At 40.4% G+C, this 19726-nt stretch overlaps 1 protein-coding gene across 1 annotated transcript; it reads left to right on the forward strand.

Moving 5' to 3' along the window:
- Nucleotides 1–10431: 10431 nt before the first annotated feature.
- LOC115978880 lies at nt 10432–11281 on the forward strand. The gene has a single exon (XM_031100802.1). The coding sequence runs from the start codon at nt 10634–10636 to the stop codon at nt 11186–11188; it is 555 nt and encodes a 184-aa protein (XP_030956662.1). The 5' UTR covers nt 10432–10633; the 3' UTR covers nt 11189–11281.
- The last annotated feature ends 8445 nt before the right edge of the window (nt 11282–19726 follow it).

Raw genomic sequence — 19726 nt, forward strand, 5'->3', positions numbered from 1 at the left:
AAAAGCCAAAGACTGCGGCTCTGTCAGGTTCAGAGCATTGAATGGCAGTGAGAGCAGCTTTTTCTGGATATTTTAGATCTTTCGTCCTGATTTCGGTCCTATACCGTTTTTACCCTTCCTTCAGGGGGGGGACTTTGGGTCTGCCGAGGACTGAGCCATCCTCGGCGATATCCACAGGCTATTTTGTCGAGCTTGGGCCATAGCCCTCCTCGGCTTGGGCCTTCGGATTTTCCCCAGGTAGATGGGCCTGGCCCGTAAATCATTTGGGCCCCACAACCTCTATATACCTTACTTACAATTTGATTGAATAGACGCAAGGAGAGGGTAATAGGGGGAAGGGAATGTGAAGAGAGGAGATTTTATAAGTTTAAGGGGGCCTAAACTCTGAAGTGAGGTGGAACCTTGTGTAATGGTTACATACAATATTCCTTTTACATGAGGACAGATTCCATGCTTAAAATAAGTAAATCGTTTGAAGAATGTGAATGTGATATTTTATATAACAAAGGTTGCATATAATATCTTTCTCACATGGAGTGCATTCCACACTTATGAGTAGTGTAAACTTAGGCCTTCATTACCATAAGAAAGTCCAAATATATACAAGATGACATGGACCAAGAGGATGCATGGGAACTAATATTTGTAGATCAAGATTCTTGTGCTTCGTTGATTAAAGGCATTATCAGTGATGAAGGGATGGGGGGAGGGGGGGTGTGAGGAGATGATAGGGGAGATGTCTAATATCAGCGCAAGAGACAACTCCTAGGCAGACGACCTCCACGGCATCCTTTGCTGCGTCGATAACTTCAAAGCCCCTCACACTTAGATTTGGAGGTGCAGTTTTCTCGGTGTTGTTCCCATCTAGTAGAATCGATGCATCACATCCCTTTTCATGTTAAATATAGTGTTAGCCCATGTTGTGTAAACAAAAACAAATACCCTTAAAAACTAATAATAATTGTAAACAAAAAAAGAATTTACAATTGGAGAATTATTAATTTATATAAGATTTACATTGTAAACTAAATAAATATATATGTGGGGTCCAATAATTTGTGGCCCTGGCCCACTTTACATTAGGGCCCAAGACCCGAGCCGAGGAGAGGAATTGCCGAGGACACAAAATGAAAGTCCAAGTAGCTTTAATACATAGCTGAGGATGATTCTGTCCTCGGCATCCCCAAGGCATTCCTAAAAGAAATGACAAGAACAGCATAGGAACAGTTTTGGGAAGAGCCAAACACATCCGCATCGATAGATAAGGGAGCCCTGGATAGTATGGCGACAAAGGACAAAAGAAAGGCTGTCATTACTGCTATTAAATACTCTGCGGCAGATAGAACAATACTTTTCAGCTTTTACAACCACCCCCAACCACTCTGGGTTTGAGCTGATGGGACAAGTATCAGTCCTGGAAAGTTAAACCTACACGTGGACGTTGGGAGGGGAGTGAAAGCTACTATAAAAGGAAAAATATGCAGTCCAGGAAAGTGGCTGGGAAAAAAGGCCAAGAACCAGAGCCTCCCAGACCGTCTCGAGGAGAAGGACTCCTCGAGCGAACATAGTTTAATTCTGTACGAACACCACGACTAGCCCACCGTCTGGTGACCAAAGTCTAGCCTTTCAAACCCACGCTCTATAAATTATATTGTTTGGACCGTTTTACGTGCGAACCCAATATCGTTTTGTGGTCGTCACAAATTGAGTCCTTACAATTGGCGCCGTCTGTGGGAAAGGCTTGTGTGTTGGCATAAGCGGTGGGTCGAGAAAGTCTCCTCATCATTTCCAACAGCCTGTTGTAGTGTCCTAACATAAAGTTCCACTAGGGGCTATGTTTCTTCAATAGGGGCTACGCTTCGAAGCGTCAGTAGTGCGAATGGTTCTAGGGGCTTGGCCGAGGAGCTAATCCCCCCAAAACCAATGTCCCACACCTTAGTCGAGGGGCTAATCTCCCCAAACTTAAAATTCAAGTTTTGGACAGAACCAAGGTATTGCATGGTCCTCGAACTCAAACCTATGGGGAAACCAACTACTTAAAAACTAAGTTTTGGACAGAACCAAGGTATTGCATGGTCCTTAAACTCAAACCTATGGGGAAACCAACTACTTAAAATCAAGTTTTGGACAAAACCAAGGTATTGTATGGTCCTCGGACTCAAACCTATAGGGAAACCAACTACTTAAAAACTAAGTTTTGGACAAAACCAAGGTATTGCATGGTCCTCGGACTCAAACCTATGGGGAAACCAACTACTTAAAAATTAAGTTTTGGACAGAACCAAGGTATTGTATGGTCCTCGGACTCAAACCTATGAGGAAACCAACTACTTAAAAACTAATTTTTGGACAGAACCAAGGTATTGCATGGTCCTCGGACTCAAATCTATGAAGAAAACCAACCACTTAAGGAGAATTCTAGATTGCTCAGACCTACGGGGTGATTATATACTAAAAGTCGGATTAAGTCCTGGACAGAATGAAGACCCAGGCCTGTCCTCGGATCCTCAGTTCTATGGGAACTGATGCCAACGAGCGTTTAAGTTTGGTACGATCATACATCAATCCTCGGACCAGATACCAAAAATGGCTAAGGCCATGAAGGATATTAAGAAGGTGGCGAAGCATCCTAGTACAGGGCGACCTGCATGGGCAGCTCATTTTTGGTTATCCCTCCTCGGATGATTACCTCCTACATAGTGCCGAGCATTCAGCTGTCATCTTGGTTAGTCTTGGGTAAGTATCCTTTTTTCAAGTCGACATTATTATGCTAGATAGTTTCAATAAGCTCGGAATAATATATTTTCCTTAACAAGGGCCTCAGCCTAAGAAACGTTTCTTCAAGTCAGCATTATTATGCCAGATAGTTTCCATAAGCTCGAAATAATACGTTTTTCTTAACAAGGGTCTCAGCCCTAAGTAACGTTTCTTCAGGTCGACATTATTATGCCAGATAATTTCAATAAGCTCGAAATAATATGTTTTTCTTAACAAGGGTCTCAGCCCTAAGTATCGTTTCTTCAGGTCGGCATTATCGTGCCAAATAGTTTCAACAAGCTCATAAAGATATCTTTTTCTTAACAGGGGTTTCGGCCCTAAGTATCGTTCAGAATAATAAAAAAAAAGAAATCATATAATCGCACATCCATTCACAGCATAATTATTGCAGAAAAGAAAGAATACATAGAGTAAAATAATGTCAATTTTTATTAATATAAAGAAGTAGTACAACGTATAATAAGGGGCTTTAACAAGCCTATACAGGAAGCTAATTACAAAAGCATAAAAAAAAAAAAAATAGATACAATAAAACGGAAAATCTTTCTAAACTCCGCTCCAGTAGCGATCACGTATTGGAGGGTGACCCCTTTTGATGGATGAGGAGAAGAAGAGGAAGAAGTAAAAGCACCAGGATGGATCCGGTGATAGGAAAGAAGAAGAAGGGGAGGCAAAAGGAGGCACCAGTGAAGGAAGAGAGGAAGAAGCAGGGATACTTAATCCCTGCGTCAACCCTGACTCCTAACACGCTGGTACCATATTAGCTATGTTCGAAAGAGAGCGGATGGTACTGACGATAAGCAACCCCAGCTCAGTTGCACCAAAAATTTGATGCGATTGAGACCTGTTTCGAATTTTGGCCGAAGGAAGATGAAAAACATCTTGAGTCTCTACCAACCCTATCCTGACCAAGCCATTTTAAGCTTCGGAAGGACACAGTGCTTCTGGAGAGGGTGTGGTTCCTTCACCCCCGCTTTTGCCTCAGACATATCACACTCTAGGGTTTGACTGCGCTGATAAGGAAAACTTTGAGCGCAGCTGGAGGTTTAAGACTTTAGAAAGACTAAAGGGTCTCTATTTATGGGAAGTAACCTCTTACCTTGCTTCTTGTATGAAAGGCAAGTTTAGGGGCATTTAATCCGTTCAGATTTTCAAGAAAAGCTGCAAACGAGATAGTGTCCATTCAACTCCCCAACGCCGTTTATAACCGTCAGATTTGATTGGCCTCGTAAAGGGAAGTTATTAAAGACGCGCCTCATACACGGAAACGGCAGGAGCGCATCGTGAGTAAATCTAAAAGAATGTCTCGTAACCCGACGCATTTTCTAGGCGGATAAAGAGACATCGACATTAATGAAGGACAAAGTTGGGCCAGCCATGATACAGGCCCGACATCATCAAAACCCTCCTCCCCGACCAAGAGGTCAGGCAGCAGGATTTTGAGGGACTATTGTGAGGTCCAATAATTTGTGGCCCTGGCCCACTTTACATCAGGGCCTAAGGCCCGAGCCGAGGAGATGAATTACCGAGGACACAAAATGAAAGTCCAAGTAGCTTTGATACATAGCCGAGGATGATTCTGTCATCGGCATCCCCAAGACATTCCTAAAAGAAATGACAAGAACAGCATAGGAACAGTTTTGGGAAGAGCCAAACACATCTGCATCGATAGATAAGGGAGCCCTAGATAGTATGGCGACAAATGACAAAAGAAAGGCTGCCATTACTGCCATTAAATACTCTGCGGCAGACAAAGCAATGCTTTTCAGCTTTTACAACCACCCCCAACCACTTCGGGTATGGGCTGATGGGACAAGTATCAGTCCTGGAAAGTTAAACCTACACGTGGACGTTGGGAGGGGAGTGAAAGCTACTATAAAAGGAAAAAAAAGCAGTCCAGGAAAGTGGCTGGGAAAAAAGGCTAAGAACTAGAGCCTCCCAGACCGTCTCGAGGAGAAGGACTCCTCAAGTGAACATAGTTTAATTCTGTACGAACACCACGACTAGCCCACCGTCTGGTGACCAAGGCCTAACCTTTCAAACCCACGCTCTACAAATTATATTGTTTGGGCCGTTTTACGTGCGAACCCAATATTGTTTTGTGGTCGTCACAAATTGAGTCCTTACTATATACAATATACATTTGCATGAAAGTGTACAATATTGTATACATTTGTTTAGTCTACAATGTAAATCTTACATAAAATAGTATATGCAATGTAAACTAATAATTTTCATTTGCAATATTATTATGAAGAGCGCCACAATAACAAAATTTCTAGCAACATTTTATTTTGGGTTTGTGGCATTTCCTAACATCTAGAATGCATCAAGGAGCATGAACTTTTTTTTTTTTTTTTTTGGTAAACAAGGAATTAACATTAACTAAAAAACACTAGCAGACGCACCAGTTATACAAAGTCTACAGCGATAGAAGCCCATCATATCATCATACAGGAGTTGCAAAATAACAGGGGGAGGGGGGGGTGGGGGGTGAACAAAAACCACAGACAAGTCAGCGAAAGCCGATCCCAGTTTTGCTAGCACATCAGCACAAAAATTTGCTTACCAGAAGCAATGCGATAACTTAACTTGAGGCAGACGCAGCAATAATTCCCTGCAATCATCAACAAGACCGGACAAAACTCCATTAGAATTAACATTACTAGAAACTAAGGAGATTGCTGCGGTTGCATCAAGTTCTATCTCCACTGCAGAAAGTCCCATCTCTAAACACAGCCCCACTGAGAGCTAGCGCAATAGTGGGGTCCTCATTGAATTTTGCCGTGACAACTTGAGCTACAATTGCCTCAACATCTACCAAAAATTTTCCCCTGTAAAATCCTACCTGAAGTTGACCATAACTATGGCCTGTGAAGCTTATCAAGATGAACCCAAGGCATAGTGCTGTAGCAGATGTGCTAGACATTTTCATGATCTTCATTCACTTAAAAGTAGAACTACAAAAAATGCGCATGAAATAAAGGACATCTTTCTTTCCTATTTGTAGGGAAGAAGATATGGACTATGGAGTATTAACCTACTACAAAAACTTGATGGTTTGCATGACTTGCATTTAGGTGGGGTTTCTTTTTCCAATTACAAGGTGTTCTAGGTTGTGACAAAACATGTACATATAAGGAAATATTCAATTAGTGGGTGATATATTAATGTAAAATATGTATGAGGTGCCGACTTGGTTAATATTTCTATATTGGAATGAGAATCAATAAAATCAAAGAAAATCATGGATGAGGTTAAAGTTCAGATCATCTGACTCCTTAATAATTTTAGTTTTTGCACGCGTTTTCAACAGGCAGCAATAATTAATTATTAGATCACGAACTCAATACAAATTAAGTCCGAAGCTGCAAAATCTGATCAACCACAACCAGTAACAAACAATTTCACCTAACATCAACTATGCTAAAAGAAAATTCCGTGACTTAGCAAATCTTCTATTCAACGTGAAGAATCCATATACATTCCCAAATGAAGCTACCTATCTCTGATATCAACAATTAATACTTATTTATGTACAGCATTTTCATATTATGCAATCTTCTTTTTATTTCAATCCAAAGATGATATGAATGTGCAGGCCAAGCCAGTTTAACAAAACTAAAAGAGAAAATTTCCCCTTTAAAGTATATAAAATTTGTAGAAACTCCCTATCCCAACATGCTGGCTTTCAAATAATAGAACAAATTCTCAAAATCCTTCACCATATATGCTTAGACAAACCACAATTGTTACATAAACGGTCTCTATTTTTCATACAACTTGTGATAATTTGACTTCATCTGCCTTGAACTTCTTTACCGTTTCACTTAGAAATTTAGAAACCGTATCTTTTACTCTTTTCAATGCTGTTCTTTTTGCATCAGCCGCCCATAGGTGTATGTGTATCGAGGTTGATGCTTTTGCCCCATTTGATGACTTCTCAATGGGCTTCATGGGAAAATGACTTAGTTGGAGCTGTTAAATTGTTAAAATTATATAGTTAAATAATTAAATTTATTATCTTCTAATAGCTTAAGCTTTTAGGCAAATCAGTAATTTAACATAATCTTATGCATTGAGTCTCACCTATCAAAAGGGAGTCTGAACTCACACGTAAAAGATAGTGTTAAAATTATGTAGTTGAATAATTATTTAATATTAATATAAGTTGTGGTTGTCAAAAAGTGAGCCTTCAAAAGTTATACAAAGCAAAATAAACAAAATAAATCAAAAAATAAGCTTAGCCAATAGTACTTGTGGGTACCCGAGGACCGAGGAGAAAGTTGGAGGATCACAGCATTGGCCCGAGGACTGAGGATGAAGTTGGAAGGTCACAACATTGACGTGTAACTGCTGCAAGCCACGGGCCCAAGGAAGGAAGTTGCCCAAGGAGGAGAAGAAATGAATCATGATACTCTGTGGTATTCTAAGTGGAAGCTAGGATTTGAAGAGAGTGGAAGTCAGTGGACAGTAGGGAAGCTTTAGGCCTGATATAGCCTGTAGCATCCGCATTAAATGGTAGACAACAGCTTTTTCAGCCACATTGATGAGGAAGTGACCTGAACAGTGTAAGTCACAGCTAAGCAAGTCCCTTCCACCATCTGCTTCAGATGTGAAAGGTAACAAGTGTCAAAAAAGGAGGAAGGTTAGGTAGAAATCAATGGTGAAGATGTGATGAAGGTAGAAGTATATAAGGAAAGGAGAGAACATTGGAAAGGGGATCGAAAAAAAGAGAGAAAAGAAACAGAAGAAACAGCATTGGTAGAAGACAGTGAACAATACCACTTTTATACAAACCCAATCTCCTCAAGAGCACCTGTATAGAAACTTATACTCATTTGTTTCTGAATATAAACACAATCCTTCCTTGTAGCTGTCCTCGGGCAGAGCCCATTGTTGTTGTTCTTTCCCTCCTCTTATAAATTTTATTGATTTGGACCAAATTTGAAAGGGCACAACTCATTATTCTAAGTGGGCTTGGGCCACAAATCTTTGGGTCCTTACAGTACTAATAGGTAGAGGTGTCAATGTTTGACCCAACCTATGAACCCAACACGGGTTTTTGTGGGTTAGGGTTGGGCCTTAATGGATTTGGGTTATAAACGGGTCGACCCGAAAACAACACGATAAGAAACGTGTCATAAGCGAGTCAACCCGCGTAGCTCACAATAGACACGTTTGACACGCCAATTTATTTGTGTCAACTCGAAATGACCCACTTAACATAATCCATTTAACTCGTATAACAAATAAATATTCATTTTATTTTAGATTTGTCAAATACCTTTTATATCTAACATAAATTTTAAATTTAAAAAGAAAAGTGAGTAATTACAAAAACTTACAAAGGATATAATTGAAAATTGAAACTTTACAAAACCTATATCTCTAAGCCCTTCAAACCCTAAATCTCTAAACCATCTTATAAATATCTAATTTTATTTTTTTTATTTCATCCGTACTACTCACTCTATTATCATACAGTCTCATGCCCAATTCTCAAATTCAAAGTTTCAAACTGGTTATTCTCTCTCTCTCTCTCTCTCTCTCTCTCTCTCTCTCTCTCTCTCTCTCTCTCTCTCTCTCTCTCTCTCTCTCTCTCTCTCATGTGTTTAGTGAGTTTTAGAATTAAAGAAAACCGTTTTCTTTATGTTTCAAAATTCTGCAATAATTTTTTCTACATAATGTTTTTGTTCTATAAACTTTAGTCTATTGTTTGCTCAAATTCTTTCAATATTGATACTTAGCATTTTGTGAGTTCCAAGGATATTATATTTTTTTTGAACTATGTTATTTTATTTTTGTTAAACTATGTCATTTTGAATTTAGGTTGAAGTGTATGCACTTCTTTTGGAGTGTAAAGAACTTATTTCTGGATGAATGTTATATTTTTGTTGAACTATATTATTTTAAATGTGGGTTGAAGACTTGAAGTGTATGCACGGCTTTTGGGATGTAAAAGAAATTATTTCTAGATGGATATTATATTTAATATTATACAAGTTGAAATGGGTTATGTTACATTCATGTCAACCTAACATGACTCGTTTATTAAGCATGTCAAATGGGTTGGGTCAGGTCAACTCGCTTTATTAACAGGTCGGGTTAAGGTTGAAGAATTATGACACGATTATTAAATGGGTCAGGTTAGGGTTGAGTCATTTAGTCGAATATCCCTACTTTGACACGACACAAACCCGACACGTTAACCCGAATTGACACCCCTACTAATAGGTCAATTCGAAAGAAAGAAAAGAATGATAGGATATATAATCGAGAAGTTTACAACTTTCCTTGGTCTATATTTTAATTTTTCTTTCGTATTGAGGTGCCTGGTGTGGCTCTCTTTCATCCACCTGCGAAAGGTTGAGCACTTGAGAAACATTCTCAATAAAAATACCTGCCTATGGTCATTTGTCGGCCTTGTTTCATAGTTAGCTAGAAAACACTTAAATAATTATTGGGCATAAAATTAAGGGCCCAAACAAGGATTTATAGCCCATTTATTTTTCAACAATAAAATTACATAAACACTTATTAGATTTAAATTTCCATCAATGTCATTAACCCAAAAAAAAAAAAAAAAAAAAAACTCCATCAATGTCACAATTACTGTTGAAGTTTATGTTACCGTTAGATGTTTACATTGCAGTACAGTTAATCTCACTTATTTGACATTGATAGAAATTTCCTATTGAATTATGAAGAAGATTTTTTTTTTTTTTTTTTTTTGTCATTGTTGAATTTTGCCTTTCTCAAAAAAAAAGAAAGAAAAGACTTAGCTTTGCTTATCTCTTTACATTATTTGGCTAAATCTATTCGATAGAAATGATGGATTTTTTCTATTACTTGCTGAACATACTTAATCGAATTTCATTAAACATATTTGATCATATTTTACTAGATGCCTTTACTCTAATTTTATTATAAACTTTACTTAGCACTTATGTTACGTGATTAAATATGTCATTTTAACTTTGTAAAGCATATTACTTTTAATCTCAATCTTACTAAACACGCTGATCCTATTTTTCTAGCATTGTTAGAACTTAGAAGTGAATCCATGTTTTTCCACACATCCTTTGACATGATCTAACTTGTAAATGCATATAAATCTCTACATAACAAACTCTTCTGCTGTTATATTATTTTTCAACTAAAGTTTAATGTCATAACTACACCACCTTTTATCTTATTTCACTTATTAATTATATATCATTTAATTGTTCGAGGGAAACCACAATAGTAACAGTCCATGGATGACCCATTGCATTGGCATGAGTTCTGTACTTTACTCCTCTTAAGATCGTTCTGACTCGAAACAAATCAAAGCACGACACGTGTTCAAACAACAAAAATCACCCCAGACATAGGGAAGACCCTACCTCGACTTCAATTACAATCCAAACTCCAATTAGCAACCAAAAAGTTTAGAACCATACACTTTAACACAAATTAGACACATAACAAGCAATGATTCAATTACTCTTTTTTCTAAAATCCAATGGTGAATCTGGGTGTATGTAATATTATCCAATCACACCTTGAAAGAGTATGCAAATTATATCAAAACGTGTGCGGATAGAATAACCAGGGCTTAAGAGTTCAGACAAGTAATTATACTTGAACTACTGCCGACACCTGTCCACATTGCTTTGATCTTTTATCCCAGTCAAATGACCAACACTAACCTCTAATGTAGCTAACCTACAAAAATACACCGAGGGCATTATTGTCAATTAAAACAATCCAACCCACTCTACTCCCAGCTCTCTATGTCCTCATTTCTGAACTCCAAGAAACGATCAGCAGCACTGTTTCTGCCTAAAAAGGAGAGTAATTTGGTGTAAAAATGATGGGCAAAAAGGTAAAATGGAGCTGGAGCTCAGCCATAATCGGAGCGGCGTCGGCGGCGGCAGCGTCGGCGCTGATTTCGGCAAAGCCGAAAGACCCGACTTTCCACGTGATATCAATCAGCCTCACCTCATTCAAGCTCAACCTCCCAGTCCTCGACCTCGAGCTCATCCTCACCGTCCACGTCACCAACCCCAACATCGTGCCCATCCACTACTCCTCCACCACCATGTCCATCTTCTACGACGGCTCCCTGCTCGGCTCCGCCGAGGTCCAAGCCGGCTCCCAGGGTCCGCAGTCTTGCCAGCTGCTTCGCCTCCCGGCTCGGCTCGACGGCGTGGAGCTCGCTCACCACGCCGTCAAGTTCTTGACTGACGTGGCGAGGCGCGAGATGGTGCTGGACGCGACTGTGGATATCGGCGGTACCGCGAAGGTGTTGTGGTGGCACCACAAGTTCATGGTCCGCGTGGACAGTCGGGTCACCGTTGATCCTGTTTTTCTTGATGTGAATGATCAGAAAACTACGGCTGAGATGGAAGTCTCTCTTACTTGAAAAAGTTGAAACGCGCGTTTTGTATTATATAAGAAAAGAATGTAACATGAATGAATAATAATATTTTTTAATGTTTTTGGTGAACTTTTTTTTTTGAATATTTTCTGGAGTACTCGCTTTGTCATTTTAGACAATGATATTAGGGGTTTTTGAAATTAAAATTGGTGTTTGGTACATGTACTTAAATAACAGTTTTCAGTTTGTAAAAAATATTATACGTATTTTCATACGTTTTTTCATCCACACGTATTTCTAAAAAATACAAACAACATTATTAGAACAAATTACCAAACGTTTCAAATTAATGTTACACTTTTTAAAATGTTTTATTCAATCCCAACAACCTTGCAATAATTGGGCCCGAACCCCCAATTAATTTTTATTCTAAATTGAGTTCAGCCCACAATGAGATATCCAAGAAGTAGTTTAGGTGGTATTTTAATAATGACCTGCTAGGAAACTTGGCTAGCCAAGGATACTATCAGGCAACCAAGTTACCCTTTTTGAAATTCGAGCTGGACTTTCTTATCCCCTAGATTGCATTCTACCCTCACTCTTTTCTCTCGTGTTTCCCTCCCCTAGATTAGGTTCTACCCCCTTTTCTTGACCCTCCCTTCCTTTTTATACCCTTGCCTTAGTAGATCAATCATGATGAGAGAGTATCAGGCATGTACATTGGTCCCTGCACTCATGGAGTTTGGATGGTTTCTCGAGTCTTGGTTATTGTTCTTACGTGTCTAATCGTGTACTAGAGATGGGAACCATTGCCCTACTGTTGAAATGATTTTCTAGTAACTTGTACTTGACACCGAATCTTGTGTTCGGCCAATGGATTTCCCTAAAGGCATTAATTTATGTCCTCGACTACAATGGACATTTGTTGGAGTGATCTACCAAGGTGGGGTCCTTCACTTAAAACATTTCAATACTCACCTAGTTAGTGTGGGTCTATCTTGGGCCAACCTAACCCTAGATGGGCCTGAATTGGTCTGGGAATGGGCCGACCTTTTTGCCCACCTACAAGGTCATTGTTAATGAAAAAAAAATGCTCAAACAAAACGATGGTGTTTGATTTCAACAGTGTGCCATGCATATTCACTCTCAAGTATGTGATTTCAACAATGTGTCATGTATATTCATTCCAAAGTACTACGTTATCATTTTATTTACATATTTGCTATTAAAATTATTATTCGTAATTAGTCTATGATTTAAATTGATATATTTTGTAGAGTAAAAAGTTTGATTTAAAAGTTTGGAACCATCCTTTAATTTTAGGTTTTAAAATGTAATTTATCCAACATTCTATATTGTTTTGATTTTGCTTATCCACCTGTTAAATAAATTTTTTTCCTAGATCTATTAAGTTAGTGTCTATATGTATCATGCCATCTGTGGGGCCCAATAGTTAACGGGCCAGGCCCATTTACTCGTGGGGAGTCCAAAAGCCCAAGCCGAGGAGGGCTATGGCCCAAGCTCAACAATATAAAGCACAAGGTAGCCTTGGGATACAGCCGAGGACAGTTCAGTCCTCGGCAGACCCAAAGTCCCACCGTAAAGAGGGGCAAAAACGGTATAGGACTAAACTTGAAAGAAAATCTAAAATATCCAGGGAAATCTGCCCTTACTGCCATTCAATACTCTGCACCTGACAGAGCCGTATTCTTCGGCTTTTACAACCACCCCCAACGACTTTGGGTATGGGCTGATGGGACAAGTATTAGTCTTGGAAAGTTTGACCCTACACGTGGACGAAGGACAATGAACGCAGGCTAGTATAAAAGGAAAGGTGAGTAATCTAGAGAAGGGGCTGGGAAAAATGGCCAAAAACCAGAGCCTCCCAGCCCACCTCCAGGAGAAAGACTCCAGGGGTGAAGAAAACTGAACCATGTATGAACACCACGAAAAACCCACCGTCTGGTGACCAGGGCCTAGCCTTTCAAACCCATGCTCTACAAATGATATTGTTTGGGCCATTTTACGTACGAACCCAATACTGTTTAGGTTCGTTACAAAATCGTGTCCTTACAATTGGCGTCATCTGTGGGAAAGGCTTGTGTGTTGGCATAGGCGGTAGGTCGAGAGAGTTCCTTTGTCATTTCTAACAACCGGTTATAGAGTTTTAGTGTAAAAGTCCGCTAGGGGCTATGCTTCTTGACTAGGGGCTACGCTTGGTAGCATTAATCGCCTGGATAATTCTAGGGGCTCGGCCGAGGAGCTAACTCCCCTAAAGCCAAGGTCTCACGCAATGAGAAAACTGGGTTTTGGACAGAACCAAGGCATTGCATGGTCCTCGGACTCAAGCCTATGGGGAAACCAACTACTTGGATGAGAAAACTAGGTTTTGGACAGAACCAAGGCATTGCATGGTCCTCGGACTCAAGCCTATGGGGAAACCAACTACTTGGATGATAAAACTGAGTTTTGGACAGAACCGAGGCATTGCATGGTCCTCGGACTCAAGCCTATGGGGAAACCAACTACTTGGATGAGAAAACTGGGTTTAGGACAGAACCAAGGCATTGCATGGTCCTCAGACTCAAGCCTATGGGGAAACCAACTACTTGGATGAGAAAACTGGGTTTTGGACAGAATCAAGGCATTGCATGGTCCTCGGACTCAAGCCTATGGGGAAACCAACTACTTGGATGAGAAAAAAATTGAGTTTCGTAAGGTTGGCTACTTAATAAAAATTCTAAGTTACTCAATCCTCGGCTCAAATACTGTAAAAGGTTAATGCTAATAGAAGTGTTAAGAAGATGGTGAAACGCCTCACTATTCAGTAGCCTGGGGGGGCTGTTCATTTTGCGGGTGATATGTCCTCGGATGGTTACTTCCTACGCCGCATCGAGCATTCAACTATCATCTCGGCTAGTTTTGGGGTAAGTATCGTTTTTCACAGGTCGGCATTGTTATGCCAAACAACTCTATTAAACTTATGGTGATATCTTTGTCTTAGCAAGCATTTTGGCCCTAGGTGTCATTGATTCAAATGCTATGTTATTGTGCCGAACAGCACTTGCAAATTCATAATAGCGTCCTTCTCTTTGACAAAGGATTAGGGCCCCAAGTATTGTACTCTAAGGTCAGCGGTATTGTGCCATGCCGACTCAGTAAGCTCATCATAATGTCCTTTCTTTTCCTGCCTAATGGGAGTTTCAGCCCTAAGTATCATTTGTTCGATTCAGTATTATTAAGCCGGATTGTTTTTATAAACACGGAGCAAGATCTTTTTATTAACTGGAACTTTGGTCCTAGATGTCGATCACGGTTTAAAAATAAAAAAAATTCACAAGATTGTATGTCTATGCATTGCGTTATCATTTCGAAAATATAGAGATAGAACATGTGAAGTAAAATGATAACAATTTTTATTAATATAAAGATGTATTACAACGTACAAAGAGGGGCTTAAACAAGCCAATACAAAAGGTAGATTGCCAAAACAACAACAACAACAACAAAAAAAAAAAAAAAAAAAAAAAAAAAAAAGAAAGCAATACATTAAGTAAACAATCAGATCTCTGTTTAAATTCGTCTCCGAAGTCCTTCCAAACTCTGCCTCAGTAGCGCCCATATTGAGAGAAGGACCTTCTTAAGAAGAAGATGGAGGAGATGAATGAAAAGAAGGAGGAGAAGAAGAGGGAAGAGATGAAAAGAAAGAAAAATGAGCAAAAGAGGGAGAAGGAAAAGTACCAGGATGGATCTGGTGGTGGAAAGAAAAAGAAAGAGAGGGAAAAGGAGGCACCAGTGAGCGAAGAGAGGAAGAAGCAGGGGCACTTAGTCCCTGCCTCAGTCCTGACTCCTAACACACCGGTGTCATATTAGGTATGCTCATGAGAGAGCGGTTGGTACTGATAAGGGGTGTCTTCGACTCAGTCACGCCAAAAGTTTGACGTGACGAGTCCCTGCTTCGGATTTTGGCTGAAAGGAAGGTGAGACAAATCTTGAGTCTCCGCCATCCTTGCCCTGACCGAGCCATTTCGAGCTTTATTAGAACATGGTGCTTTTGGGAGGGGTATGGTTCCTTCATTGCTTATTGCTATGGTGAACGTATCACAATTTAAGGTATCACCAGAGGGTAAAAGTAAACTCTGGGAGGAGTCTAAGGGTTTCAGATTTTGGAGGGATTAAAGGGGTTCATGTGTGGGAGAAACAACTCTCGCCTTTTCTTTTTATATGAGGGGCGAAGCGAAAGGAACTTAATATGTTCAGATCTCCAAGGAAATCTGCAAACAAGAATATGCCCGTTCCGCTTCCCCACATCATCAATAACCATTAAATCTGAAAGGTCTCGTAAAGGGAAACTATTAAAGACACGCTTTGGATAGCCAAACAGCATGAGCGCGCCGTGAATAAATTAAAAGGAACATCTCGTAGACCGGTACATTTCCTGGGCAGGTGGAGAACCGCCAACATCAATGAAAGGCTGAATTAAATGAGCCATAATAAAGGCTCGATATTACAAAACCCCCCTTTCCAACCAAGAGGTCGGACAGCAGGGTTTTGAGGGGCTATTGTGGGGCCCAATAGTTAACGAGCCAGGCCCATTTACTTGTGGGGAGTCCAAAAGCCCAAGCCGAGGAGGGCTATGGCCCAAGCTCAACAATATAAAGTACAAGGTAGCCTTGGGATACAGCCGAGGACAGTTCAGTCCTCGGCAGACCCAAAGTCCCACCGTAAAGAGGGGCAAAAACGGTATAGGACTAAGCTTGAAAGAAAATCTAAAATATCCAGGGAAAGCTGCCCTTACTGCCATTCAATACTCTGCACCTAACAGAGCCGTATTCTTCAGCTTTTATAACCACCCCCAACGACTTTGGGTATGGGCTGATGGGACAAGTATCAGTCTTGGAAAGTTTGACCCTACACGTGGACGAAGGACAATGAACGCAGGCTAGTATAAAAGGAAAGGTGAGTAATCTAGAGAAGGGGCTGGGAAAAATGGCAAAAACCAGAGCCTCTCAGCCCACCTCCAGGAGAAAGACTCCAGGGGTGAAGAAAACTGAACCATGTATGAACACCACGAAAAACCCACCGTCTGGTGACCAGGGCCTAACCTTTCAAACCCATACTCTACAAATGATATTGTTTGGGCCATTTTACGTGCGAACCCAATACTATTTAGGTTCGTTACAAAATCGTGTCCTTACACCATCTATACTACTATTTAAAGGGGTTTTCCCTGTTTGGGATCCTCATTTGTTTTTGTTCAAAAATGCCCCTACACCCCTATGTTTAAATAGAAACAAAACTAAAGGACAATCTAGTAAAAATACGACTCTAACTCTCATTACCTAAAAAAGAGGGTCACTTTCCTATTGATTTTCAAATTGCTTTATCTACTTATAAATTAAATTCTCAAAATAAAAATTATATATTGTAAGGACTCGATTTGTAACGACCCGTAGCAGTGTTGGGTTCGCACGTAAAAAGGCCCAAACAATATGATTTGTAGAGCGTGGGTTTGAAAGGCTAGGCCCCAATCACCAGACGGTGGGTTTTTCGTGGTGTTCGTACATAGTTAAGTCGTTTTCGCCCTAGGAGTCTTTCTCCTGGAGGTGGGCTGGGAGGCTCTGGTTTTTGGCCATTTTTCCCAGCCCCCCCTTCTGGATCGCTTACTTTTCCTTTTATACTAGCATGTATTCCTTATCCTTCGTCCACCTGTAGGTTCATCCTTCCAGGACAGATATTTGTCCCATCAGCTCATACCTAGAGTGGTTGGGGGTGGTTGTAAAAGCTGAGGAGTATGGCTCTGTCAAGGGCAGAGTATTGAATGGCAGTAAGGGCAGCTTTCCATGGTCGTTACATTTTCCAGCGTATCCTTCTTTATTGACCTAGATATTTTAGATTTTTTCCAAACCGCTCCTATAGGGCCCAGTAATTCGTGGGCCAAGCCCATTTATTCGTTGGGGTCCAAAGTCCCAAGCCGAGGAAGGTGGTGGCCCGGGCACAGCAATGGAAGTACGAAATGGCCTTAGGACACAGCCGAGGATGACTCAGTCCTCGGCATGTCCGAGATCTTACAAGAAGAAAGGGCAAAAATGGTATAGAAACAACTTAGGGAAAAAAATCTAAAATATCTGTGCCAATAGAAAATGGGATGCTGGAAAGTGTAACGACCAGAGAAAGCTGCCCTTACTGCCATTCAATACTCTGCACCTGACAGAGCCATACTCTCCAACTTTTTCAACCACCCCCAACCACTCCGGGTATGAGCTGATGGGACAAGTATCAGTCTTGGAATGTCGGTCCTACACGTGGACGAAGGATAAAAAAACACAGGCTAGTACAAAAGGAAAAGTAAGTAATTCATAGAAGGGGTTAGAAAAAATGGCCAAAAACTAGAGCTTCCCAGCCCGCCCCCAGGAGAAAGACTCCAGGGGTGAAGACAATTTAACCATGTATGGATATCACGAAAAACCCACCGCCTGGTGACCAAGGCCTAGCCTTTCAAACCCATGCTCTACAAATGATATTGTTTGGGCCTTTTTACGAGCGAGCCCAACACTGTTGTGGTTCGTTACGAATCGTGTCCTTACAATTGGCGCCGTCTGTGGGGAAGGCTTGTGTGTTGGCATAGGCGGTAGGTCAAGAGAGTTCCTTTGTCATTTCTAACAGCTGATTATAGAGTTCTAGTGTAAAGTTCCGCTAGGGGCTAGGATTCTTGACTGGGGGCTACGCTTGGTAGCGTCAATCGCATGGATGGTTCTACGGGCTTGGCCGAGGAGCTAATTCCTCTAAAGCCAGGGTCCTATGCCAAAAAAACTGAGTTTTGGACAGAATTAAGGTATTGTATGGTCCTCGGACTCAAACCTATGGGGAAACCAACTACTTGGATGAGAAAACTGAGTTTTGGACAGAACCAAGGTATTGTATGGTTCTCGGACTCAAACCTATGGGGAAACCAACTACTTGGATGAGAAAACTGAGTTTTGGACAAAACCAATATTGTATGGTTCTCGGACTCAAACCTATGGGGAAACCAACTACTTAGATGAGAAAACTGAGTTTTGACAAAACCAAGGTATTGTATGGTCCTCGGACTCAAACCTATGGGGAAACCAACTACTTGGATGAGAAAACTGAGTTTGGACAAATCAAGGTATTGTATGGTCCTCGGACTCAAACCTATGGGAAACCAACTACTTGGATGAGAAAACTGAGTTTTGGACAGAACCAAGGTATTGTATGGTCCTCGGACTCAAATCTATGGGGAAACCAACTACTTGGATGAGAAAACTGAGTTTTGGACAGAACCAAGGTATTGTATGGTCCTCGAACTCAAACTTATGGGGAAACCAACTACTTGGATGAGAAAACTGAGTTTTGGACAGAACCAAAGTATTGTATGGTCCTTGGACTCAAACTTATGGGGAAACCAACTACTTGGATGAGAAAACTGAGTTTTGGACAGAACCAAGGTATTGTATGGTCCTCGGACTCAAACCTATGGGGAAACCAACTACTTAGAGGAAAGACAGAGTTTTGGAAGAAAAACTGAGTTTCGTAAAGTCGGCTACTTAACAAAAATTCTAAATTACTCATTCCTCGGCTCAAATACCATAAAAGGTTAAAGCTATTAAAGTTGTTAAGAAGATGGTGAAACGCCCTACTACTCGGCAACCTGGAGGGGCTGTTCATTTTGTGGGTTGTATGTCCTCGGATGATTACTTCCTACACCGCACCGAGTGTTCAGTTGTTATCTCGGCTATTTTAAAGTAAGTATTATTTCCTCAGGTCGGCATTATAATGCCGAACAACTCTATTGAGTTCATAATAATATGTTTTCCTTAGCAAAGGTTTCGACCCTAAGTGTCATTTGTTCAAGTGGGCATTATTGTGCCGAACGTCTCTCATAAGTTCATAATTGTATCTTTTATCTTGGTAAGGGATTTTGGCCCTCAGTATTTCTTTTCCAGGTCGGCATTATTGTGCCGAACAATTTTATTAAGTTCATTATAAACATTATTGTCTCAGTAAAGGTTTCTGCCCTAAGGACCATTTGTTCAAGTCGGCACTATCATGCTAGATAATTCCAACAAGCACAGAGCGAGATCCTTTTACTAACTAGGATTTTGGCCCTAAGCATCATTTGTAGTATAAAAACAAAAAAGAAGTCCCAGGATAGTACATCTATTCACGGCACAACCATTTCAAAGAAGAAGAGATAGGATATATGAAATAAAGCAAAGACGCCTTTTATTAATATGAAGATGTATTACAGCGTACAATGAAGGGCTTAAACAAGCCTACATAGAAAACAAGCTACAAAAACAATATAAAAAAAAAAAACGACAACAATATAACAAATAAACAGTCTGATGTCTTTTTAAAACTCGTGTCCGAAGTCCTTCCAAATTCTGCCCCAGTAGTGCCCATATTGAGAGGAGGACCTTTTTCAAAAGAAGAGGGAGGAGATGAAGGGAAAGAATGAGGAGAAGAAGAGGGAGGAGATGAAGAGAAAGAAGGAGGAGAAGAAGAGGAAGAAGGAAAAGCGCCAGGATGGATCTGGCGGTGGAAAGAAGAAGAAAGAGA

Source organism: Quercus lobata, chromosome 1 (assembly GCF_001633185.2).
Source record: "Quercus lobata isolate SW786 chromosome 1, ValleyOak3.0 Primary Assembly, whole genome shotgun sequence".
Taxonomy (NCBI): Eukaryota; Viridiplantae; Streptophyta; class Magnoliopsida; order Fagales; family Fagaceae; genus Quercus; species Quercus lobata.